General features: G+C 39.2%; 4 protein-coding genes across 5 annotated transcripts in view; 1 reads left to right on the top strand and 3 right to left on the bottom strand.

The window, feature by feature from the left end:
• Nucleotides 1-10698, top strand: part of LOC135087156 (GRB10-interacting GYF protein 2) — a 73409-nt gene extending 62711 nt beyond the window's left edge. For both annotated transcript variants that reach the window (XM_063981991.1, XM_063981990.1), the window contains exons 21-26: nucleotides 2168-2248; nucleotides 3261-3393; nucleotides 3988-4176; nucleotides 4658-4781; nucleotides 4869-4977; nucleotides 5349-10698. In XM_063981991.1, the coding sequence (XP_063838061.1) occupies nucleotides 2168-2248; nucleotides 3261-3393; nucleotides 3988-4176; nucleotides 4658-4781; nucleotides 4869-4977; nucleotides 5349-5465 (753 nt within the window). In that variant the 3' untranslated portion in view covers nucleotides 5466-10698. The remainder of the gene's footprint in view (nucleotides 1-2167; nucleotides 2249-3260; nucleotides 3394-3987; nucleotides 4177-4657; nucleotides 4782-4868; nucleotides 4978-5348) is intronic.
• A 1854-nt stretch (nucleotides 10699-12552) lies between these two features.
• LOC135087042 (protamine-like) lies at nucleotides 12553-13719 on the bottom strand. The gene is made up of 2 exons (XM_063981892.1): nucleotides 13466-13719; nucleotides 12553-12832 (listed from the first exon to the last, which is right to left on the bottom strand). Exons 1-2 carry the CDS (start codon nucleotides 13576-13578, stop codon nucleotides 12553-12555), a joined length of 393 nt encoding a protein of 130 aa, XP_063837962.1. The 5' UTR covers nucleotides 13579-13719.
• Nucleotides 13720-14434: 715 nt separating this feature from the next.
• On the bottom strand, nucleotides 14435-15384 carry LOC135086588 (uncharacterized). Its single transcript, XM_063981341.1, has 2 exons — nucleotides 15120-15384; nucleotides 14435-14738 (listed from the first exon to the last, which is right to left on the bottom strand). The coding sequence occupies exons 1-2, from the start codon at nucleotides 15276-15278 to the stop codon at nucleotides 14520-14522; spliced, it is 378 nt and encodes a 125-aa protein (XP_063837411.1). The 5' UTR covers nucleotides 15279-15384; the 3' UTR covers nucleotides 14435-14519.
• A 6804-nt stretch (nucleotides 15385-22188) lies between these two features.
• The window catches only part of LOC135087155 (otoferlin-like), a 71525-nt gene continuing 67342 nt past the window's right edge, over nucleotides 22189-26371 (bottom strand). Inside the window, exons 19-23 of the mRNA XM_063981989.1 lie at nucleotides 26002-26291; nucleotides 25701-25899; nucleotides 25333-25571; nucleotides 24829-25108; nucleotides 22189-23060 (exon numbers count right to left, since the gene is read on the bottom strand). Of these exons, the coding sequence (XP_063838059.1) occupies nucleotides 22880-23060; nucleotides 24829-25108; nucleotides 25333-25571; nucleotides 25701-25899; nucleotides 26002-26291 (1189 nt within the window). The 3' untranslated portion in view covers nucleotides 22189-22879. The remainder of the gene's footprint in view (nucleotides 23061-24828; nucleotides 25109-25332; nucleotides 25572-25700; nucleotides 25900-26001; nucleotides 26292-26371) is intronic.

The following is a 26371-nucleotide window of genomic DNA, read 5'->3' as shown; positions in this document are numbered from 1 at the left end:
CGCGCGTAATTATGTTGCTGTTGCGCTCGCACACTCACTGCGGGCGCCCGTCGCACAGTCGCGACAGCAATATAATTACGCGCGAGACAAAATTCTACGTGCTCAGAGACCAGACTATACACAGTGTCAGCCCAAAACTCCGCTGAAAGAGTGGCGTTGTCAGCAGCATTCATTAAATCCTACTGAATGCAATTGCTAGAACTTTTTAGCCTAGGCGCAGACCACAGACTTTAGTTGGCCGATAGTTGGGCCCGATTCTAATTTGTATGAAGAATCGGCCGATACCAAATCGATGTAATTTGCGCACTTTCATACATCATCATCATCATTTCAGCCACAGGACGTCCACTGCTGAACATAGGCCTCCCCCAATGCTTTCCATGTTGATCGATTGGTAGCGGCCTGCGTCCAGCGCTTCCCTGCTACCTTTACGATGTCGTCGGTCCACCTTGTAGGTGGACGTCCCACGCTGCGTTTTCCGGTACGCGGCCTCCATTCCAGAACCTTTCTGCCCCATCGGCCGTCAGTTCTGCGTACTATGTGCCCTGCCCATTGCCACTTCAGCTTGCTAATACGTCGGGCTATGTCAGCGACTTTGGTTCGTTTACGGATCTCCTCATTTCTGATTCGATCTCGCAAAGAAACACCAAGCATAGCCCTCTCCATAGCACGCTGTGCAACTTTGAGCTTCTGTATAAGGCCTATAGTGAGAGGCCACGTTTCCGAGCCATAAGTTATCACTGGTAACACACATTGGTTATACACTCTAGTCTTCAGGCATTGAGGTAATTTGGACGAAAAGATGTTGCGTAGTTTCCCGAACGCTGCCCAGCCGAGTTGGATTCGACGATTGACCTCCTTCTCGAAATTGGACCTACCTAGCTGAATCGTTTGTCCGAGGTAGACATACTTGTCGACAATCTCGAGAATTGAGCTCCCAACTGAAACTGGGTAGGGCGTAACATGGACATTCGACATAAGCTTCGTTTTGTCCATGTTCATCCTCAGGCCTACCTGTTGGGAAACTCGATTAAGGTCTTCGAGCATTGTGCCAAGATCTTCCAACGATTCTGCCATGACCACAATATCGTCGGCAAACCGAAGGTGAGTGATGTACTCGCCATTAATGTTTATGCCGAATCCTTTCCATTCCAGGAGTTTGAAAGCGTCTTCCAATGCAGCGGTGAACAGTTTCGGAGATATAACATCTCCCTGCCTAACGCCTCGCTGCAGTGGAATCGCCCTCGTGCTCTGCTCCTGTACTCGGACCGACATGGTGGCGTTTTTGTACAAGCACTTCAGCACCTCGATATACCGATAGTCAATACGGCACCGCTGGAGAGATTGTAACACTGCCCAAGTCTCAATCGAATCGAAGGCCTTCTCATAGTCCACGAACGCCAAGCATAGTGGCAAGTTATACTCCTCAGTCTTCTGTATAACCTGCCGCAGCGTATGGATGTGGTCTATGGTACTATAACCTTTTCGGAATCCGGCTTGTTCGGGAGGCTGGAAGTCATCGAACCTACGCGCGAGACGGTTCGTGATGACTCTCGAAAACAGTTTGTAGACATGACTCAGAAGCGAGATGGGTCTGTAATTCTTCACCAAGGGTTGGCGAGCGCAGTTTTTTATAAATTTCGCACGCAAACGCTGCTGCCCATCTCGTGCTACAGGATTTTGTCGCCTCTTACGACACGCCTCCTGTTGGCGGTGGGGAATTGTATTCTTTACGGCCGTCCCCACACACACTTTCATACGTGCCCATACTATCGGCCAAATAAAAGTCGGTAGTCTGCGCCTAGGCTTAGTTGCCAAAACCATCGGTTGCACCATCTTACTTTAACTATAACAAAAGTCTTGCCAAACTCCATACAAAACACTCGCTATATTTTTAGTTACGTTTAAAGTTTAGGGTGTGCAACTGAGTCATGCCCGTTTTTCTCATCAATCCCTAATTTTTAAGTGACCCCTATGAAAACAAAATGCTTGCTATGTGTTACCATAGGGGTCATTTAAAAATTATTTATGATGGTGAAAACGGCCATTAGTGTTCAAAATTTTTTTTATCCACAACGAGGGAGTTTTTCTGTCACTATTTTTCAATTTCAAAACAGCTCTTCGAATTCACATGTGACTGAATACTAAATTTACACTTTGTCTCCAGGAAATGCAAGTTGGTTTGGGTTGGGCGAAGAAGAAGGGAATCAATGTCCACCCTCCTGGCCAAAGTTTGGCAGAGATTCAGGTAAGGATCCGTTTTATATTTGACTAGCGGCCGCCCGCGACTACGTACGCGTGGATCCCGTTTTACCCCCTTCATCTATCTTACGCTGTTTATATTTTTTCATACAAATGTTTTTTCCCGCTAACTCCCGTGCCCGTGGGAATTTTGCAATATACTGTTGTAACTCAGCTTTAATTTTACTAAGGTACCTGCATACCAAATTTCAAGGGTCTAACTTAAGCGGTTTAGATTTTTCATACAAAAGGATTTTCCCGCTAATTCCCGTTCCCGTGGGAATTTCGGGAATTCCTTTCTTAGTGCACCTCTACGGTAACTAAGCTACGTTCCTGCCTAATTTCAAGTGCCTACGTTTAGCCGTTTAGGCTGTGCGTTGATCTGTCAGTCAGTTTCTCCTTTTATATATTTAGATTTAATTTTTAATTCTATAGTTACCTTGCTCATACTTGTAGCTGTAGCTGTCTTTAGTCATCACTCACTAAATAATTTGTGTGAACTGAAAAGTAAGGTGTAGGGTCACTACAATATGTTTGGCGTTAATGTGTGTATCAACCATAGAGAGATGCCAACTAATGCGAAAAGTTCGAAACCCAGTCAGTGTCGCATTAGAAATTCACACACACAAAGTAATCAAAATAAAAACCATACGTCACGAAGAGTGTGTGACATGCACACATTGCATTGAGTGCGACTATTCGTTCGCATACTACGTTGCAAGTAATGTACGTACAGCACCACTACATACGCAGTGATGCACTATTGAATGTATTCCGTTACTTAAAAATAAGGTACTCATTATCCACTGCGGTATCAGTACTCAATGTTCGAATAATAGTACTACGCAATCAATGTAAACTGTTTACACATTTAACGTCGCTGCTGTCATCATTGCTGTCGCTCGCAATGTGTTCTGTTTTGAGCATATTGTTGCGACACTGGCCCCGCCCCCTTTTCACATCTCTCTTTAGTTTCTGTGATCTATGGTAGCATTCCTTTACATAGTGGATCTTTGCAGGCTGAGGCTCGCAAGGCAGCGGCCGCGGCGGCGGCGGCGGTGTCGGCGTCGGCGGCGGCCCAAGCTATGGAAGAGGCGGCTCAACCGCCCCCTAACCACGTGCCGTGGGGCGGCGCCGTCCCACCCAACGGAGGTGAGAAATGTTTCCAAACTAGAGAACCCAATTATTCTACATAATGGATGTGTTCCGTTACAGCGAAGCGAACACCGAGCAGTGCAGTGACATAACGGAACACCCAATAAGAGCACTTTCACATATAGGCGTTTTTATCGCGCGACTGTAGCGCTTTTTATCCATACATAATATGTAATGCAGCTGCAGCGCTACATAAATATGTATGGATACGAGTCGCGCTACTGCAGCGCGACTTAGAAGCGCTACAGTCGCGCGACAAAAACGCCTATATTTGAAAGCGCTCTAAAGCTGGTTTGATCATTTATTCATACCATCACTTAGATGGTTGGCAGTCCACAACAGTACGTTTCTCTAGAAATTTCCTGCCCCGTACAACCAAACTGTGGAATGGACTGTCGTCTGCGGTGTTTCCGGACGGATACGACCTGCAAGCTTTCAAGAGGAGAGCGTATCTTCACCTTAAAGGCCGGCAACGCACCTGTTACGCCCCTGGGTCTGCGGGAGTCTATGGGGGACGGTAATCACTTACCATCAGGTGATCCGTCTGCTCGTTTGCCTCCTGTCACAAAAAAAAACACTGTTTTGATACAGGTGGCTTCTGGGACTCGCCGTCAGCGCAGCCGTCGAAGTCTGAGAGGCCGCAGGAGTCGCCAAAAGCCCCGGAGCCCAAGCCCAAGAAGAAGATCACCATCAACACGCCCAAGAAGGAGACATCCCCCGCCATCGAGTTCGAGTCTTGGTGCACCACTGTGCTGACGTCATGGAGCTCCAAGATTGATGGTAAGCAATATTTATACAGGGTGTTAGGTAAATGGGTATATGAGCCGACACTAGCCCATGTTAACATGGGCATATAAATGGTATGGTAAAGTCAGAAAATTGATATCTTCATTTTAATTATCATATAAATCGGATTTTATACAATTTATTTTGTCTGAAAATAAAAAAAAATAAAATAATATCAAATTACCGACTACACCATACCATTTATATGCCCATGTTAACATGGGCTAGTGTCGGCTCATATACCCATTTACCTAACACCCTGTATAGCTTTTATCGGGGCATTAGCTAAAACTTGCGCGGGCGTATACGTGTCTGTATCAAAAACAGTATAAGCACATGCACGTGATGGGCGGGCGCACGAATTTCCGTGCTCCCAAGCAAGTTTTTGCCTAGGTTAAATGATATCGTATACCAATTTCGTTGGTTTTAAGTGAAAGACACTAAAACAAACTAAAAAAATCATTTTTTCTTACAGTGCCCACTTTCGTCGGATTTTTGAAGGACATTGAATCGCCGTACGAAGTCAAAGACTACGTTAAATGCTATTTGGGAGAATCGAAGGATTCCAATGATTTTGCTCGTCAGTTCCTTGAGAGGAGGTAAAATAAACCTTATAGCTTTATCACTTGGTTCCTTTTCGTAATTCAGTTGTGTAATAGGTGCTTTATGAATGAATTATTTCTCAGGTCGAAGCTGTTGCGCGTCGGAATGGTGACCCCGTCCGATGATCTCTGCTCGCCAGCCATGGCGGTTAACCCGCGCACCAACTCGGGCTCCGATTACCAAGAAGTTAAAGTGAGTGGGCTTTATTATTGAAATATCATAAAATTAATAGTTAATGAGGGTTTTCGCGTATGAAAAATCCGCCAGATGTCAATACGTAGACGAGGTCCAAATGCTGCATGATTGGTTATTTTTGACATGACATTGACAGATATGTCAAAATCCACCAATCACGCAGCAGTCAGACCCCACATCCGCGTCCCGCCATCTAGCGGATCTTTCATACGCGAAAACCCTCATTAAAACAAAACCGATCCGACTCACTTATGAATTAACTTGTTTTATCATAAATATCATTAGGTTAATTAGAATTGTAGAGATTTTTACACTCATCAGCCCTTACGGCCCTATCCATCCTGAATTACGGAAATTATCATTTTCAGGGAAAAGGCAAGAAGACCAAAAAGAACAAAATGCTTAAGGTGGACGCGCGCATCTTGGGGTTTTCCGTGACTGCAGCGGAGGACCGGATTAACGTCGGTGACATCGACACAGCGTGAATCGCCCCATGCCTCCTTCGCTCTAATAACTCACCTTGTGATAACCCATCGGATAAACCCGTCGCACGACGATAACTTAGGCTAAGCTCGGCATTGTTACGTAAGGCAAACGACCAGTCACATTGTAATCGCTCTAGGGAACCTTATTGTCAATTTGTGTGTGTGTCGCTCGGGTGTCTCACTTTTTGGGTAAACCTAAAAAGTGCGCGTCTCGAGCTATTAACTTTAAGAAAGTTCCTTGTTATCAGTATTAGACATAATACTCATGGCGAATCATCGGACGCTATATCAATTTTCTAAAGGTTTCCCAATATCAAAATGCTGATGAAAATCTGGCGACATTGAGCAGTGAATTGGCGCAAGCGCGTTACGAAGTCCAGCGAGCCTCCAGCTTCCTTCCCCGTTCTCTTCTATTTTTCTCCAAACACTTGCACCTCTTTTAGCTCCATAAAATTGGGCTAACACGAATGGACACTGTCTTCCAAGAGGGCATTTCTGTCTAAACTTGAAATTCAAACATGATTCGTATTTCAGATCCTCAATTTAACATTGATGCTAAGCACTACAAATCATTTCAGGTAAGTGTGATATGTAAATTACACTAGATTATTTCTATTGATCAGCTATTTTATTGATCAGACATTTCTATTTCCATCAGCCGTCAACGACACCCTTGCTTAATCTTTGGTGCGAATGTTAAGTCACTGACAGGTATACGAATCTGATTTGGAATATACCTACGTTCTTCTTGCTCTTCTCGAGTTGAACAGTTACAGATACTGGGTAGATAGATATTCATCACACGACTTTGACTCGGAAACGGGTTTCGTCTGCTCTTGCATAATAAAATGACAATTATTGTGCCTTCAGTGTGTTCTGACCGTTGGGTGGGTATTTATTTTATATGATATGATTAATGTGCACGTATTTATCATGTCCGAAACGCCTTGCTAAAGGAACAGTATATTTAACGTTGTTATTCCCAAACTACCATCTTTTCACATCACAATGCAATGGAAGCATTCATACATTTAGTTTTCTAGTCATTACATTGAATTAATTCTAATTTTAAATGCAACAATCAAATCCAACAGTCGCGTCGCGATTTTAAATCATTTTTAAGTAAGTTATTTTAAAAACATAGTTTTATTATAAAATAAATGCATGTGCAATCGCTAACATTCTTTTATACTAAGTCTTACTTGTTTTGTTATTGTCCTTAGAAATTTATTTATTTTGATGCATATTTGCCTCTGGTCGGTTGCTGCACGGCCATTTTGTAACGACCATTTTTAGGTTAGGATATTGAAGTATTTATAGATTGCAGATTTAACACGGAGCTTTGAGTGCTACGGAAAGCATAACACGAAGGAACATGTCGTTACTCCAATAGCAGACTAAATAACGAAAACATTGATAGCCCAGTGTAACTTTGGATCGGTCTCTAGTGTCTTCTCTGGCTATGAACCTTGACTTACACCCTTCAATTTTAACAATTTAAACGAACGATGAAACGCTGCTGTCGGCTATTATGCATCTTTTTGTAAACTTTGACTCACTCTGACGAGAAAGCTCAGTTCTGAAGTCTTTACTAGTGTAAACAATGCATAATATTAATAACCTAAAGTATTAGTTGTATAGGTGGTCGCACACGTTGTGAACTCTGATCGGCGGCATCTTGCACCGGCCTTTCTGCTTACCTTAGTGGCTCACCTTACGCTGTAGCTACGTGCACCAAGAGGTTAGCTATCTAGTTGCCCCCGCTTATGTCTGTAGCGCACAGCCGTCGTGGCGTGAGCGTAGAAACTCACAGAAACCTGATGCCACGCACAAACCGACCGTGTACCAAAGTCTTCATATGTGCGACTCCCACTCTTCCTATAAATAAGTATTTAAGTAAATGTTGTTTTGATGTTCAATGTTTAAGATGTAGCTACGTTTGGTCACTTGTGTTGATAACAGTTGATAATACGCTATCAAGGCGATGATTTTATATCACTAGAGATGTTTTCTTCAATGTATTACATAAAATCAATATTTTAATGACTCTTGGGCTGTGCACTCGTATCTTTGCACTTTTTTGGTCGTGATTATAAGTTAACAACACTCATTAGTATAGACATGTAGTGTAAGATGATCATCGTTTAGTTCTCAGCTTTTTAAGGCCGGAGTTTTGATTTAAATATACAAGAGGCATTTAGTCAATCTGACAAGAAATGATTGAACCTTCAATACCTATCTGTTTCTATTAATTACCTACGGCCTCAAACTCTTGGTGATAATTTTTTTAAATAATATTGATGTACTAACAGTTGGAAATAACTTTCGTCTAGTATCAGTGTGATTCAGTATTAGTAACAAAGAAAGTATAATAATGTAGTAGACGGAATAAATCAATGTTCAATGTTAGGCTCAATGTGAAAAATAGATATTAAGTCGTTCAAACGAATATGATACTAAATGTTGAAGTTTTAACAAATTAACAGTTTGTAATGTTATGCTTCCTACACAGTATGCCGGAAGGATTGAAATTCTACAAATTCTTGTTTGATATTAGCTTAGCAATACATGGTATTCTCACTTCATAGTGTTGTAATAACTGCTCCTGCAGAGTGTTTCATGTCAATTATTATTCGACCGTTGAATCGGCAAAGTATACTGTATCGAAACTATGGTGTGTACTCGGTGTTGTCTCTGAATCTATCAGATTAAGCTATCGATTCTTGTACCCGTGTGAATTAAGCAAATTGATTAATATAACTGTTACAATACATTTAATAAATACAGTTAATGTTTTAGATATTTACACATTTTAATTGATTGACATTAAATAGTTTAATAAATACAGAAATCGACAATTATTTGTTTGGGATCCTCCATTATTATAACATTTAATTAATGATTGATAAATAGTTTTTGACGTACCTAACAGCACAGTTGTGATCATGCATGGATGCTGCACATGCATAAGAAATAATAAACACACTAGCTGTGACATTTGCAATATGTATGAGCGCGAAGTCTTTTAACCTTAGCGCTAAGCCTAGTTCTTCATGTCGAGGTTATTTTAGTTTGCTGTTAATTTTATTTGTCGAATAGTTTGCGCAATGCTGTATGGCCGTTATTATTTAGTTAATTGTTTACATAAAATTGTAAGGAATTTGTTAGTGTTTTATGTATATACATTATTTTAACAATTAAAATTTAAATATTGTGTAATCGTTTGTATATACTTTTTATTACTACATTATTTCTTATGCGACATTATTTTGTAAAAAAATAACTATTTAGGTTCACTTACTCGACATGATAGTAGAGAAAAACAAATATTTACTTTAATTTCAAATAGCGCTTTGTAAATATACATTGACGGAATCAAAATTTGTTGCTCACTGGTTACCTCAAAACAAAATCTGCTATGTTATTATTTAAAATATAGTATATTGGTTATGCTTAAGTTATGTTATATCTTTAGTATTATTACAGTCTACGCGGTTATATTTGGAAACAATTTTAAATATTAGAATCAGGCTGAACACAATTTCAAATATAAGATTTTAGTGTTACTACTGATAGCTACATAACAGTTTTTGTTTTGGTAATCATTCGGTATGCTTAAAAACAGTTCATGTAAGTACTTTAATAAGCGTTCAAATTGAGACTGCTCCATTTTAAAATGAACCTTTTGGACAAAAATTAATGCTCGATATCTGAATTCCTGCCCAGATTATACGTTTGAGACAAGGTTCTAAGGTGGCCTAAATTAAAAATCGGTAAATTTGCGTACTATCCTGTTTAAGACCCTTAATTATTATTATTTTAAATATGTAATTCTATTTTAATGTATGAATCAGATAATATGTAATGTTATGAATTTAATTTGTCTTCAGTCGACTGATAAATTCGGCTCAGGCCTGAAATATCTGTTTTCCTAAAATTTACAAAACTCAAAAAGTCTACGTACTCATCATGTTTTCATTCCTATTTTGTCAGCTTTATCGAAATGTCTTCAATTTAAATGTGGCAGTCTTAGAAGGTCTTCTATTCATAATGTTTACATTTCTATTATTTCATTATCAATGTTCAGTATCTGAAAAGCGAAGTAGCGAACATTGTACAAGAAATGACATTCTTGGAGGCAGACAATTTTATATTGTTGACATTTTGAGAAGCTGACATTATGCAAAAGACGTGCTTACATTCTGATTAGCAGTCATTTTGCGAAAAATACATTTTAGAAAATGGATATTTCAGGCCTGAGCCATAAATTCGAGTATGTTGACGATGTGTTTTTAGGCATTATGCATTTTATAATTAATTATGTCCAGCTGATCAAAGCGCTAATTACTTTCTTTTAGAATCTTAATGTTTCGGGGTTTAGGAGTGTGCGAAACCGAATTTGTAGTGTTTTATTATTTTTATAAATGATTTGTTTTAGAATCGTTATTCGTATGTCGAAACACCTTGTCTTCTACTCTAATTAATATTTAGGGATATTGTCTTAATTGTAATGGTTTTTGAGGTAGGTGCGTGTAGTATTAGAAGCGAAGGGAACAATATCGTTCGATTAATGTAGTTAACTTGACAATGATGATTTCATGCGTCCACACCTACCTCTAGAACTCGGTCAATTAGGCGCAAGAACTAAACTGTTAGGTATATTTTAATGATAATGTCATTTGTCACCAATTTCGGCCAGTCAATAAAAAGGCATAGAGAAATGCTTGAAACACAATTTTTGACTTAGTAATTTTGGACTAGTGTACGGACTACGGACAAAAACTTTGGTATCTTGTTCACCTCCTAACTAGTCCATAAGGCTACGAAAAAAATTGTATCTCAAAAATTTCCCTCTATACCTTTTTTCGAGTGTTCATTAACTGGACTAAAAGCATCGTGTTTCATTGAAGTCATAACAACTGCCCTTCCAGGAACTCTGTTAAGGCTGTATTTATCGATTGGAATGATATTGTGTGGTTCTGTGGGGTCAAAATATGGATTGAGCTGAAGAGTGTCGTTCTCGGTAGAAAGAAATCGGGGAAGTGCTGGAAATGTTGAAATTGTTAATAAGTACAGCCTTATATTAAAAAAAAAGCAATACGTGTACTGATCTTTTTAAACTTCTTGTGAATGTTGAATGTTTCGATTATTATTACATAATTATATTAATATGTTTTAAAGACGTGTAAATATTATTTTAGAGTTTAAAAATAAAATAATTGATCATTCATAACGAAGTTTCTGTTCGAATTCTTTTGTCCTATATCGTGTAACTTAAATAAATTAATAATATTAGGTTGAGTTGCACCAGCTGACTAACGGTAACTATAACATTATCCGGTGTTTTTTGTATGGAGTTAGACAGATTTTTTACGTTTGATAAAATTAAAGTGAGATGGTGCAAGTCAGCCTTAGTATGCAATACTCAAACTATGCTATTAGGCAATGCCATTATAATTTATAACCATTTCATTTTCTCTCCTTCATAACTTAGTGAGTGTGCAGTTGGGCAATAGAAAAATTGATTTAGTTATAAAATAATAATATTAATTATGTACATTAGTAAATCTCCAAGTAGGTAGGTAGTTGTAGTTGGACAGATCCAATAATAAAGATGACCTAACTGAACTGTCTCACCAAACTCATTGACAGAGGGGCGCCACCATCGTTCAACTTTTAAAGTTTTCAACATGGCAAAAATCGGAACCAGAGGGGCGCCACCGTCAATACCGAATCGCTGGTTCCGTTTTTTGTCATGTTGGAAACTATGTAGTTGAACGATGGTGGCGCTCCCCTGTCAGTGAGTTTAGAGTGGTTTAGACGTGGTTCAACCATGGTTCAACCATGGTTCAACTCTATTCTTATTCTTCTTATTTTGTTTATGGCCAGGTGACACTTTATTACGCTTTTGAAACCCGCTTCCATCTTCCGGCTTAACGGCTAGCCTTAAAGGCTAGCGTCCACATGTCGGTGTCGTATGCGCATCCTCGATGTGGATAAAAAAAACTGTATAAAACTCAAATCAAAAATTAAAAGTGACAAGACCATATACGCCCGTGGCGCCAACTGGTGAGCGCAAATAAGGAAATAATGTCACGTGTCAATGTCACTTAAAATTTTGCAGTGTTACACATCCTACCATGCATCCTACATAATTTGTAGAATAATCAAAACACAATGTCGTAATAAATTGGACGTAGTTTTCATTATGGCAACGGAGGCACCTAAAGAAAATCGCCCCCCGAAACCCGGGAGGCTGGTCATACAGTACCTCCAGGAAAAAAAAGATGGGGCCTCTGCAAAAGAGATATTGCGATACTTGCGCTCTACTCTCGGCAACGATGAGTTGGATTTGGAGCGGATCGTTGAGGCTGTACTAGTAAACGGATCAGCATTAGGGTTTTTGGAGAGGAAAGGGTCCCATTATATGAACTGGTCGCGGAAGGTGTGCGGGCGGCGGCGTCGCCGGCGCGTCGGGCGTCGGCGCAGCTGCGGCAGGCGGCGGCGCAAGCGTCGGCGATGCTGAACTTTAGATCTCTAATCTGTGGTGCTGACTGCGTTGCCTGAACCTAAAGCAGTCGGCAACGAAAATACTACAAAGAAAAGCTCGTGACGCAGTCCTGTTATATTGCAACTAGGATAAAAGTGATGATTCATTCACCTTTTGTCCGTTATAATTATGGAATTGTGATCGTTTGTATCGTGGAAAGTAAAGAACATGTCCCATAAAATCATTTTGTTTTTTTCCCTCCCTTTTACACATTAGGCATAAGGGCCTGTCCAGGAGGGCGAATTTACACGCGTAGAGTCCCAACCATACGCGCGTTGGCGAGATACTAGGAGCCAATAAGTACCTACATTGCGTCCATAGACACGCGCGCGTTGAAAAGTTTTGCGCTTAAATCTCGTCATACAATATGCACATGTTCGCGCGTAGGATTTCGTAGCGAATTCGCCCTCCTGGACAGGCCCTAAATTATTAAACATTGTACCTCATTGAAACTAGGTTATAGACTAGCAATTTTCAGATCAAAATAAAAGTCTGTTTTACGAAACACTGTAATTTATTCGAAGTCTCGGCCAGTCGCTACTTCCCGCAACAGCAGGAGCGCTTCCTGCGGCGGCGGCGGCGGCTGCGACGGCGGCGGCGTCGGCGGCAGCTGCGACGCCTTTTTTTCTTCCGGCGGCAACTGCGCCGGCGCTTGCGGCGACGCCGGCAACAGCCCATCTCGCGGGCGATCTTCGCCACATACCGGTCGCCGAGCCTGTCCAGGAAACCCAGAGCCGCACTGCGCTTTAGCGTCTCTTCAGCTTTGCCCGTCAACGCGTTCATCCGCCATACATCGCCGAATTTCTCTTGCAGGTACCTGGAAGGAGACAATTCGACTTTTTCAATTAAAAAAATATTATACATTTGAGACGCATAATTTTTAATCTTAATAACTTTTACTTATCTAAGTACTTAGTCCAAATTATTTAGTCCTTGCGAGTTCCATAGCTCATTTTAAAATTGCCAATGTTTATGTTCGTATGAACTTACGAATTTTACATGGTTATCTTCACATAATTTTTGAATAATTCGCAGTCTAGTAGGGAACTTAAACATTTGACTCTAATAATTGTTACTTACTTGCCTGTACGCTAATAGTCGTGAGGTTTATGTATGTATTTGAATATTGTATTATCTTTTAAGTGATTTTATGTAACTTAAATCTTTGAGAATAATAAAAATTTATACCGTAATATTTCATGATCTACCTACCTAAGTTTCACTAAGTACTTACTTAGCATTTACGTGGGTATTCTAGTAATTTCACGATATTATCTTTTTAATAAAAATTAGTAAGTTACTTTAACTTATCAACCTAAGCAAAATTGGGTAACAAATATTATTTGGTCACAGGTCTTCTACCTTATTGGCCATATTATTATCATGAGAGGTTCATGATTTCTAAGCGTCCCATTCATTTCAAATACCAATGGATTGATGCTACTTATACCTTGTGATTTCGTCTGCTGTGACGCCATCAGTGCCGGCCACCTTGTAGAAGGTGTTCATCACCAGCTTGGCGGTGTTCTGCTCCTGCCTCTGCAGTATTTCGTTGTGTGACATTTTGCCTCCGCTTCTACGACCATAACATTGTACCCATTGGGATAAATAGCATAAAACACTTAAAAAATATTTAACGCAATTTTTCAAAACATGTATAAAAAGTTGACGTGACTGTTGATAAAAGAAAGTCTTCTGTCATTCATTCTTCTTCGTCTATTGCTCACCAGTAACTTCATGATGTCACACAAAATATTAAATGAGGTTCGCTAATTTTAGTAGGTAAACCTTCTTTGAATCTTTTATCTTTCATTATTACGTTGTCTGCCAGAATAGTTACAGTTGTCATTTTTACTTTGTCATTAATGCCAAATTTGTTTTCGTCAAGATTCAGAATTTTAAACTCTATCAAATTTTGAAATGCTAAAATAATTGTAATCAATTTAGGCATTCCACCGAAATTATAGCGATGGACCAAACGTTAGAACCACGATTGCCCACGGATTTGGAGGTTGGTGCTGGGAGGCTGGTCATACAGTTCCTCCAAGAGAACAAAGATGGGGCAACTGCGAGTGACATCATAAAGCACGTGAGGGAGGACTTGAGCAACGATACCAAAGATTTGGACAAATTGGTCGAGGCGATATTGGAGAATGGGACAGCTCTGGGATTCTTGGAAAGGAAAGGATCTCATTATATGAACTGGATGGCGCGTGACACTTGTGGGAAGAGGCGCAGGAGTTGCAGCAGGAGACGGCGTCGTCGTAAGATCAGACGAAGAAGTTGTCGAAGGCGTCCACGCAAATGCTAGTTTTCTCTCTCACTCGATAGTTTGTCCCGTGTTGTCAATTTTGTCTAGTTAGAAAATTCTTGCAACTTTTGTCGTCTAATTTCTCATTGATGAAAATAAAAGATGATCTATTAACCACATTGTAATTTATTTCAAAACGGGACTGGTACGATGACAATACATGTAGATAATATTTCACAGAACACCACGGGAATTAGTTTTTCTTGCAACAGCACGGCTTCTTTTTCCTCTTGCGGCGGCAGCTTCGGCGTCTGCGCTTGCGCACCCTGCCGCAACTCCGGCGGCGCCGCCGCTTCCCGCAACCGGTCTCCCTGGCCAGCGCAGCTATGAACCGGTCTCCTTGTTGCTCCAACAAGCCATCAGCTGCCTTGCGCTTTAACGCTTCTTCAGCTTTACTTGTTAGCGTGGACACCTGAAGGTCAAAAACGATTTTTCATATTTTTTTTCCACGATCTATTTCTTACCGAGCTTCTGCTAATCTTACCAACTCTAATTGAGGAAAGAGGTCGGATCAGTTTCGGTATAATTTGAATTTAATTTTAAGTGTAACCAGCTAGCTATAAGTTTATCAAAAGTAATAAGTAGGTATTAGCATTTCTGCAAAAATCCCACTAACTTACTACCTACTTAATTTGTTACATTCTACCATTTTCAAGCATTACTTATGATAATGCTACAAACCAAAGAAACATGGTAGTGGTAACATTGAGCTTATGCATTGAGCTAGTTGCAGCGTGACTCCCTAACTGTAGTACCTAGGTACTAAGGTTTATGTAAAGTGTGGACTAATCACCTGCCAAACGTCTCCAAACTTGCCCACGAGGTATTTAGTTATGTCTTCGGCGGTGACGCCTGCGTCATTGGCCACTTTGTAGAAGGTGTTCATCACCAATGAGGTGGTATTGTCATCCTGGTTCTGTTGGACATCGTCGTTTGTCTCCGATTTTTCCATTTTCAAGAGTTTACCATTGTTATTTGTGTAAAATGCTTGCACGCGAATTTAGACCACCGGAAAAAAGAAGAGAATGACGCATGTCAACGCATCATTTTCTCTTTTTGTTTTTTTATTCTTGATCATAACCTAACTAACTGCAAAAAGTTTAAAATGCTACGAAAATTCAAGCGTTTTAAGTCTGTTTATTTGATTTTACCTACCCAGCCAGATATAAGTGCAATTAGCGTCCTGGCTCACGAGTGAGTCGTCGTCGTCGTCGTCGTTTCAGCCAAATGACGTCCACTGCTGGACAAAGGCCTCCCCCAAGGTTTTCCACAATGAACGGTCCTGCGCTGCCCGCATCCAGGATCTTCCCGCAACCTTTACCAGATCGTCGGTCCACCTAGTAGGAGGCCTGCCCACGCTACGTCTTCCAGCCCGTGGTCACGAGTGAGTACTGTCATCGTATCATCGGTTACCCAACATAACATCCTGATGCGTGCGCTTCATATTATTCTGTGGCTCAACTTTCGCCTGGTGCAGCAGGCCAAATAAAAACCCCTAACAAAAGCCGGACAGGCCGGACTAAAGCCGGACGCCTGGCAACCCTACCAATGTAACGCAAGTTTGTGTGTTAGTCTACCCTCATCATCCTGATAATATTAGTAGGTACAGACAGCAGCACGTCAAGCTTTACACTGCGAAATCATAATACGTGCTATTTTGCAAAAAAAATGTATAGTCGGATGTGCTGTCGACTACAAATCTGGTTCGCCGTTCGAGCAATTTATAAGTAAGTAGTTGTTGCAATTCACGAAGGCGAGTGAGCTTAACATATCGAGCCTTTACCGCCAAATTATCGTAAGCGACACTTTTGTCAAAAAACCGTTTTTTATCGATTCTAGTATTTTAAACCGTAACGGACCCATCCCTGTTGGTGTTTCCCGCCAAAAAAAAACCGTTACAAAGTTACAGCAAGTGCTAAAATTATCGTGAATACACATTTTTTCTAAAACTTAACGTAAGCGACACATGCATTTTATCGCAAGCGACCGCACTTGTTATCGCAAGCGACATTAGCGCTTCACTGTGGGCGTTTACTAATAAACAAACCTGTTGTTTATATCAGCAAAAGTTCTGATGCAATTAGAGATTGCAATCGAATATTCGAATATTCGAATTTTTAATTTCAAATTAGTATTCGAATAGTAAATTAACATGTATTCGAATATTCAAATATTACAAAAATAAACAGAAAAGATAGAAAAAAGACGACTTAGTGTTTGCAAATGCAGTCGGAAGCATCAAATACATATCACCAACTAAAAAAACTAGTCATTGATGTTACCGACTGCATTTGTGAACACTAAGTTGTCTTGTTTCTACCTTTTCTGTTCATTTTTACGTAGTTGTGTTTCTTTCGCTACTTTGATACACATAGTATAAAAGAGGCGATAGAGCGAAACCAAGGTTCCAAATAACTTGAAAGAGACAACTCTATTGATCAAAGTCAGCTGACGATGCTGAAGGCGGAGGACGGTAACGTCAACAAAAGCCGAGGTTCTGGGTGAGATCGAAAAGATCTATGGACAGCTATATACCTCCCAACCTATTAATAGCTCAGCAACAGACGCAAGAGATAGGTTAACGCGACATTATACCAAAGACATGTAAAGACCTGTAACGCCCCTGGGTCTGCGGGTGTTTATGGGCGACGGTAATCATTTACCATCAGGTGATCCGTCTGCTCGTTTGCCTCCTATCACATAAAAAAAAAAAAAAAAAAAAAAAAAATCCCGTATATCAGCCTGTACGAGATTGGGAAGGCTCTCAAACAGCTAAAGAACAACAAGGCACCAGGTGATGACGGCATAACCTCGGAGCTTTTGAACGCAGGTGGAACACCGAAACTCGTTCAGAGACTCTTTAACTCCGTCTTACTTCAGGGAACAACGCCAGAGGCATGGGATAGAAGCGTGGTGGTGCTCTTCTTGGACTATGAGAAGGCCTTTGATTCGATCGAGACTTAAGCAGTGCTGCAGTCTCTCAGACTATTGGTATATCGAAGTGCTGAAATGCCTGTACAGAAACGCTACCATGTCGGTCCGAGTACAGGAGCAAAGCACAAGGGTGATTCCTCTGCGGCGAGGCGTGAGGTAGGGAGATGTTATATCTCCGAAACCGTTGACCTCTGAATTGGAAGACGCTTTCAAGCTCCTTGAATGGAAAGTATTCGGCATAAATACCTATTAATGGCAAATACATCACTCAGCTGCGGTTTGCTGACGATATTGTGGTCATGGCAGAATCGCTTGAAGACCTTGGCACAATGCTCGAAGACTTTAATCGAGTCTCCCAACAGGTAGGCCTTCGGATGATAATGGACAAAACGAAGCTTGTCCAACGTCCATGTTTCGGTTAGAACTCGATTCTCGAGACTGTTGACTGTTGACAAGTATGTTTACCTCTGACAAACGATTCGGCTAGGAAGATCAAATTTTGAGAAAAAGGTAAAGCGCTGGATACAGGCCGGTGCCAACCGGTCATTGTGAAAGTCATTGGGGGAGGCGTATGTTCAGCAGTGGAAGTCCTATGGCTGAAATTATGATGATGATGAGAATTTTATAACTGTTTTAAGAACTTTATTGTTAAATAGTTAAAACATAGTTCTTAAAGCAATAAAACCAGCAATAAAAACATTGATATTTTAAGTGCTTTTTATTTTTTGAAAGTATTCGAATAATATTCGAATATCACTGAAAAATTTTTCGAATATTCGAAATAGAAAACAATTGAATATTTGCAATCTCTAGATGCAATAAGTGGTTGAATAAGTGGTGTTAATTGATTTGTACAAGAAGAAATTTCTCATGAATAAATAATTTTTGATTATTATGTGGATATTTCATTTAAAAACCTTTTAAAATGCCTATTTATTTAACAATTATAATTTCTTGGACATAGTAATTTTGATAGGTAATGTTATCGTAAACGCCCGAATATCTATAGACTGTGACGGCAAAAATATTGTATGCGCCATAAATGGCATAAATACTCATTATTTTTGTTTTATTTTCAGTCATATATTTAAATCTCTAAAAATCATTAACGTATGTCATTTTTCTTGTTATTAGCACACTTCTGATTAAAAATATTTAAAAAAAACCTTCTCCTGTAAAATTTGGTTTTTGTCGGTTGCGCTAAAATGGCGGTAAAGGCTCGATATTTGGCACGGTAATACTCGTAGACAGAGAAAACTGTATTCTGTAAAATATTCTCTGTCTACGGTAATAGTATTGTATTACCGTGCATGTTTGGTGGCTCGCTACTGTTCGTTTTTGAAAAAAATTGACAGACATGCTATCGCTATCGTTATCGTTATGTGTGGTACACGTACACACACAAGTAAAGCTAACTCGCCTTCGTGAGTTTTAAGAACTATCGGTGATAACACATACTTAGGCTGAGTTGCACCACCTTATTTTAACCGTAACAATAACCGGTGGTTTTTGTATGTAGTTTGATAGAATTTTGACGTTTGTTAAAGCGAAAGTAAGATGGTGCAACCAATCCTTAGAAAAGGGCGTGCTAATTTATAAATGAAACATTGGTTTGATGGTTAATAACATACATTTATTCAATGATTAAAATGCGCGCACTGTGTGCGCTAATACACATACTCAATACAATATCATAACACTAACTGCTAAAGCCAAAGGTCGCTTAGTTGTTAATTTAAAGCCTCGCCGCTGAATTTATCACGTTTACAAATAAAGAAAAAGGGATAATTTAAATATACAACACAATTTTCAAAGGAGACAAAAAGTAGGCACGTAGATAATAATTATGGTTACATAACATCAATCATACAAAAATGAAAGTGTAGTTACTAAAGATTAACAAGATAATTAAAACATTTTACAACTTGAAACGAAATCATCTTTAATTTATTAATTACAACACAAAATGTTGGCGAAACAAGCGTCACAGCGGCGGACTTTACCTTTGACCAATAACATAAGTTAACTAAGTACTAAAACAATTGAGATCCATTTGAATAAAATGCAATAGTACGACTTATAATACTAATTAGGTGCTAACTATGAAGATTCTGAATCTGAAATACAACGCCTCTAAATCATTCTTTAAAATTAAAAACACCTGTTTATTATTTTTGTTTGAAAGTGGTGTTAAAAGTTTTACAACTACAGTTTAAGATCTAAAATTCTAAAAACATTGACATGATATGTTTCTCTACTACTGATACTAAAGCATAATAACTTTTTTGTTAAATAAATTATACGCAGTTTTATAATTTTGGATTTTCTACTCATAACGGAAAAAAATTCAATTTTTAAACCCACGCCAAAAAAACAATTTCATAGTTAAGCACCTAATATTATACCTAGCAATCACAAGAAACAGTCGAATACAATGTCTTGAAGAGTTCCACAGTGTAGGGAAATAAAAAAATATAGGTAAATAAAATTTACGTTGTGCTCTTACGTCTTATTTTCGTCTAAATGCATAATCAGTTCTCAGACGATACCGGAAACCAACAAAGTCAGGACGAAATGATTTAACAAGTACGTAGGTAGGTAGGGTAAGGTGGGGCACAATGTTACACGGGGTACAATGTTACAATGCATATTTCTCCGTCCCTTTCTATAGTTGTATGATGTTCAGCGGCTCAGTTCAGCAGCTCTTATGAGCTTGACAAACGTGTATACCAACATCATACAACTAATAGAAAGGGACGGAGAAATATGCATTGTAACATCGTACCCCATGTAACATTGTGCCCCACCTTACCCTACTATAGGGCAAAAATATCGAAGCGTGATCTCACATTGGAAGGCCTATTTAAAAGCTTAGGTATAGTCAGCGTCAAATAGTTCGTGACTCTCAAAGTAGCCAAAATTTCCCAACGTGTCTTTGTTATTTATACCAACCAAATTGAGAACCTCCTCCTTTAGTTGAAGTCGGTTAAAAAAAATGGAATAAGGTTGTGTTGTCAACTTTTTGGCCACTTTGGGTGTTACGAACTATTTGACGTTACTACGTTGACTGTACCTATGTATGGACACATTGCGTGTATGCCGGGTATTTCAAACAGTGATTTCTTGTGTCGGACGATGTGGTCCATTTTATTACGAGTAGCAACTCAAGCACCAATACTAACGTGTAACTCAGCTCATAGAATTACAAATCGGTGTAACGCACCTGGAATCTTGGGTAATCAGGTATACCGCAACAGAATGTAATACCCTGCCCTACAAATCATATTCTACACTGTGGAGAAGAAACCAAATTCTCAAGAGTTCTTACAATACTAAATACATAGTTGCTTACAATACTACCAAAGGCTGTTGATTAAAATCCTTACTATAATAATAATTACTTAGTTACCGGTGTCAACGATATATGTTTAGGTAGGTACTTATTTAGTTCGCGGTTAAATCTTAAAGCAACTTTATTTCAGCTTTTTTCAGTGTTACTTAATGAAAATGAAAAAAAAAAAAATATTGCTACACTAAAAATAAATAATGTACTTACATGTGAATGGGGACACAGAAATAAAGAAAAAAATATAAACAAAAAATTGAACCTTAAGAAGTTACAGTTTTATAGGTAAGCAAAAGGTACCAGTCTCAGCATAATGCTGAGCTACAAGCTCAGCGCTGATTTTCAGACTGGTCCTGAAACTGGTCGGTTGGTTGGGAGGAGTGTGTTTTGAGGCGCATGTTAATTTTCTGTGGCGGTGTAGGTGTTTGAGTGTGTTCCAAGTGTTTTGTGTTGTTGTTTTGTGTTATTTTTAGGTGTTTTGTGTTTTTATAATATCAAATTGCAAGTTATGGTGTGTGTTTCGTGCGTTGGTGCTGTGGGGGTTCTGCATATGAGCATTTGTTGTATTTGATGTTCAATTTAAAGGTTTTGATGCTGAAAATCATAATTATAGCAAGGATTTAATCACCTTTCTGCCTACTTATAATTAAGATTATGTTATACATATAGTGTATAATAAATACGAGCCCTAAAAGTAAAAGAGCAGTCCACACGAAGTGATGTTGAGGTGTTGGTAGACATGTTATTGTTAATATTACTATCCGTTCGCGATAAGTTTGCCGCTGGTAAAATGACGTCACTCGAAGGTCTATAACTTTAGCAAACTATATTGAAAATATTTTTCTATTTATTAATATTGATAAAAATTGTGTATTTGCGTAAAATAAGACACTCAATTGCGTTTAATCACTAATTATTTGCGTTTAATCGCGGTTGGAGAAGGGGACGCGCATTCCACGGACCGGCAAACTTAGCGCGAACGGGTAGTACCGCCCAGGTAAATAAGAGGGCAGCAAAATAGGTTTATCTAAACAACTGTTAAATATGGTAGGACAGTAAACACGTAAGAGACTTATAATGCTATGAACTACTACATTCAATATTTTTGGCTAAAGGTCTTATATGCCGTGTGGACAACCCTCATAGCTACGTTCATGCATCAAACGGAGCTCAAAGTAAAACGTCACGTAGAATCCGCGTTAGCATTAGTTGATTTGGGATGTTTTGTTTTCCATGGACCAGCAGCGACGGTAATATGATTTCCAAGAGAAAGAGATAATATCCGCTGACTTTTACAATTTTCATAACTTCAATTAACCACTGGTGTTATAAGATGTTACAGAACTTAGTTATGCGCCCCTATTTTGAGCTCAATTGTGCATGAACTAAGGCGTAGACTACAAGTATTCGGATTTCAGATATTTATTTATGGGATTGCCAATATGCGACGGATTTGATCCATCGCCCAGGAAACGCGAAGCTTCCGATTGCGTGTAGCCTGTGCTTTAACTCGGCCCATCTAAGTATCAGCTGGCCGAGCATAGAGTGGTCACACATTGTCCGATTTTGTCGGATTCGGATGCTGTGCCAATTTATAGAGACGAGAAATTTGGCTGAATTAGATGTCACACGTCTACAAACCTTATCCGACAAATTGACCTGATATAAATATGGTGACCAGCCTCCAAGATATGATCGTCCTAATAACTATGATATATACGTCCAATATCTATATATTTTTAAAGATCACATACAAGTTTTCCAGTTAATATAATTCGTGATATAATACTTTCATAAAAAACAGTAAAACGCAGAGTATAAAAAAATAAAGGAAACATTTTAGGTATAGAAAACTAAAAATTGTAAAGTGAGCTTTAAAATAGAAGCTCTTGCGTCCACAATTTTGAAGAGGGGCTTTTACATGCTTTTGAGGTTGAAGACAGGAGGAAAAGGTAGAGATTCTGTGGTAAAAACTGCTGGACAAACTGAAGAAACATGTTTTAGCAACAGACCAACAGTAAGTAAGTAAGTATTGGGTAAGAACATGTTTATTACCTTGTTAGCTACATTCTTGCCCCAGGAAGTCTAAGCTGTTATCGTTTTGGTCAAATTCGGATGCAAGTTTCGTATTCTTTTGGGCTAGGATGCGCGTCGTGATAAAGATAGATGATTTAGATGTCAACAATCAAAAATTCGTGTAAAATCGATTAAATGGCGCGATAAACTCTTATCGCGACGCGCATCCTAGGCCTAATGGTGTAACGCTTGGTTGTTTAAGCGCCAAGAAATTTCTTGACGGTGTATCCCGGGACAGCGTATACGAGCATCAAGATCATTAGGGCGACGGCGATGACGATTCCTGCCTTGAGGATAGTCCACTTGTAGTTGTGCCAGACGATGTATCGGATAGACTTGAGAGGGTTGAGGAACCACATGAACGACGCATCCGGGCGGCTGTGGGAGAAGAAAAATCATTTTAATTGGTCCCTGACGCCTGACTTTTATATGACAGCAGTTTCTAATGAATTTGTTAAGTAAACTCTACTAAAAAGCCTTAACTGGCTGTAAGAAGAAAAAATATTGCTCCAAAAGTTTTAGGGAAGAAGAATTTTGTTTAGGTAGATTGCTACTAAAAATAGTTACTCGAATATCCGCTCGTTTTGATAAGCGCTCGTTTAAGATTACTTAGGTCATTGTTTATTTCTAAGTATTTTCGTAATTCACGACAATTTCAAAATGTTGGTAATAGGCAAGCAGATCGGTAAGACCAGGAGAATAAGAGCTTACTAATTTAAATCAGACGGACTTGGGAGTTATAATAGCACTACTAAGTAAAATTTATTTTGCCAGCAGATTTAAAATTTATTGAAATGTGATTGGTAGCCATAGTACCAAATCCGTCTACTTTTCGGACCTTGTTGAAATAAATAGTAGGTACCTGCAGATGACCTTTTTTTATAAACTAGCTTTCCGCCCGCGGCTTCGCCCGCGTGGAATTTTGTCTGTCACAGAAAAACAATATCGCGCGCGTATTTGCTCACCCCTGGACTACGACAAACATTTTAAAACCAAAATCAGTTTAAGAGTTTTAATCAGACTAACGAACATCAATTCATTTTTATTTATATAGATTAGGTAACTTATTTTTTAATAAAATGAAATGAATGAAGAATAGAAACTTAAATATAGACCGGAGATTCTTAGACGATAACTTAAATGTGATACCTACTTAATTAAAATAATTAACAGCGTTTTGTGAAAGGTTCACATAATGCAAAGGAATGACCAGGCAAAGGGTGTCTTCGCTGTACTGGGTAGGTACAGGGAAGGGTATAAGGGAGGGGTGGAATAATTTATTAGTAAAATTGCTATCTGACTACTTACTCTAAGGCGGTAAATATACAAGCATTAATATCTTATAAATATGAATGTTTAATACCTAACCTATCTACCTATTCTATTGATGTTTCATTTGTTAACAATTCTGAAAATTCTGCTTATTAAAACAATGTTAAATCACAAATGGGTTACGTCTCACATCTCCCCATTTTGTGGTATCATTGGCCATGGTTCCGATTTTTCTACCGAGTAAAATTAAAACTTAATTTAAAGTTTAAACCGTCAGAACCAGTTTTTGAGGAATTTTTTCGTCGACTCTATAAATAAATCCTTATCTACCTCCCAATTTCGCAGGTAATAAGTCAGTATGCCCTCGGCGCTGACCAAGCCGCAGCAGGGTAGACATACCCTGTGTCACTAATGGCACGTTAGGTCACTATAATGGCCGCCACAAATGGCTAGTCAAACCTTTCATACATTTTATAAGAGTCTCGGGTCAGCAATCGAAAGATGTATGTAACGTACGCCGATACCATAAAAATAATAAAAACGTTGTTTATGCTACTTAAGGTGGCCTCTACTAGCGATAACTGAGTTTTATACACAAGCAATAAAATTCTTAACTTAAACAAAATAATTATTGCCCTATTATAACGTGAAACAACTTCACATTCAAGAACCAAACAAGACCAAAGGTTAAGTAAGTAGGCTATTTTGTGTGAGGCCAATTATGGTCAATATTTGTTTTGTTTGGATAAATTACTTAAAATTATTCATTGAGAAGCAGGTAGTTAATTAAAAATAGCCAAAAGAATCAGCAGTGTACTGTACTTAGTACCTACCAATAAGCTTTTTTTAGTGACTGTGCTAGGTAGGTACATACTTGGGCTTGTCCAAAGGATCTGGTTCGTTGCGGCCCAGGCCGGCCGGCACCTTCTCTGCTTCCTCCTTGGTCAGTAGATGAATCTCCGCTTCCACCTTCCCAGTCAGTTCCATTTCTTCGGTATCGCGCTTGATGTAGAAAGGCCACCAGCCTTTGACGCGTTTTTGCTTGAAGATGTTTACCATAGGGACAGATCCGTCACTCCGGAGCATCTCTAGAGTGCACAGTTTCGAGGACTTGGCTCCACGCGGGAACCTATTAAGGTCCAGTGTAATGGCGCCTGTGGATATAGTTCTCTTTGAGCCTTCCACTTGTCAATTACGTCGAAGGAGACATAGCGTAGCCTGTCTCCTACTACGTAATGATTATGATGCCGATACCAATTAAATATAACAAACTCGCTTCTGACACTATACACGCTTAGGTATATCACAGGTAATGATGATAGTGACAGATGATAATAATTATGCTATTTTAACAATAAAAACGAAACGAAAATCTTACCCAGGAAATCATCAGCTGAGAAGTGGTCAGCGTCCCAAACTTGCAGTTCGAGCCGAGCTGGTATCTTGCACTCTGTCTCATCCCAGGAGAAGACAGATTCTTTTCGGGATATCACTATACGTTCTTCAGCTTCCAGGTAATCAAATGGATATATGAAACGGTAGTTAAAGTTGCCTTCTCCAGTAAGTGAACGGTAATGAATATCGGTGGATTGACAGTCATCAGGACCGCGCAACCATCTAAAAACACAAAAATCAGATTCAGACTATTATTGCAAGTAGCATTAAACCGAAAAAAGATGATATTTCATAGCTTTATTGAACTTATTCTTCTCAAACTAGATATTGTTTAATGTTCATCGCACTTACCCTTTCACATAAATATCAGACATTTTTTCTCCAGTAAAGAATGCGTCGTCTTCCAATACTACGTCATCAGTGTTCCAGATAATCACCCTCATCTCATAGGATTTGGGCTTACGAGGAGCAATGTCCACAGGTTGGCCTGGCAAAGGCATATCCATTGGGAACATATCCACCCACATTTCCAGACGTCCTTGTTCGATTCCTATTAAATATTTGATGATGTTAACATTGTTAAAGGCAATATCGTGCACTGATCGCTTAGAAATTGAATAAATAAATTGAATTTTGAGAGTATTGTGCATACCTGGCTTATTGGGATTATAAAGTGGTCTGGTTTCAACATGCTCAGTAACAAGCTTGGTTCCAACCCTCGGTACCTCCTCCCAGCGGTGCAACACGGCCAATGCCATCTGTTCTTCAATGGTGTCAGGGTTGGAAAACAGTTCCGTATCATCCATCGGCATATTAAACACCGTGCGTCCAACCTTCACTCTCCCATGCTCGTAAATGGGAGGATCTAACTTTCCATCTTTGCAGAGTTTGGCCAGAATCTGTGTTGGCTTCATAGAATCACGCCAGCGGTTGTAACCTTGTCTAAATAACACAAGCATTTATAAATACCATTGAGACTATTGAGAGATAAACATGCATTTTGTAAAATTGAAAATTTACTT

The sequence above is a fragment of the Ostrinia nubilalis genome, chromosome Z (genome assembly GCF_963855985.1).
Source record: "Ostrinia nubilalis chromosome Z, ilOstNubi1.1, whole genome shotgun sequence".
Lineage (NCBI taxonomy): Eukaryota > Metazoa > Arthropoda > Insecta > Lepidoptera > Crambidae > Ostrinia > Ostrinia nubilalis.
The sequence above is the reverse complement of the archived record's forward strand: the minus strand, read 5'-3'. Positions and strand labels throughout refer to the sequence as shown.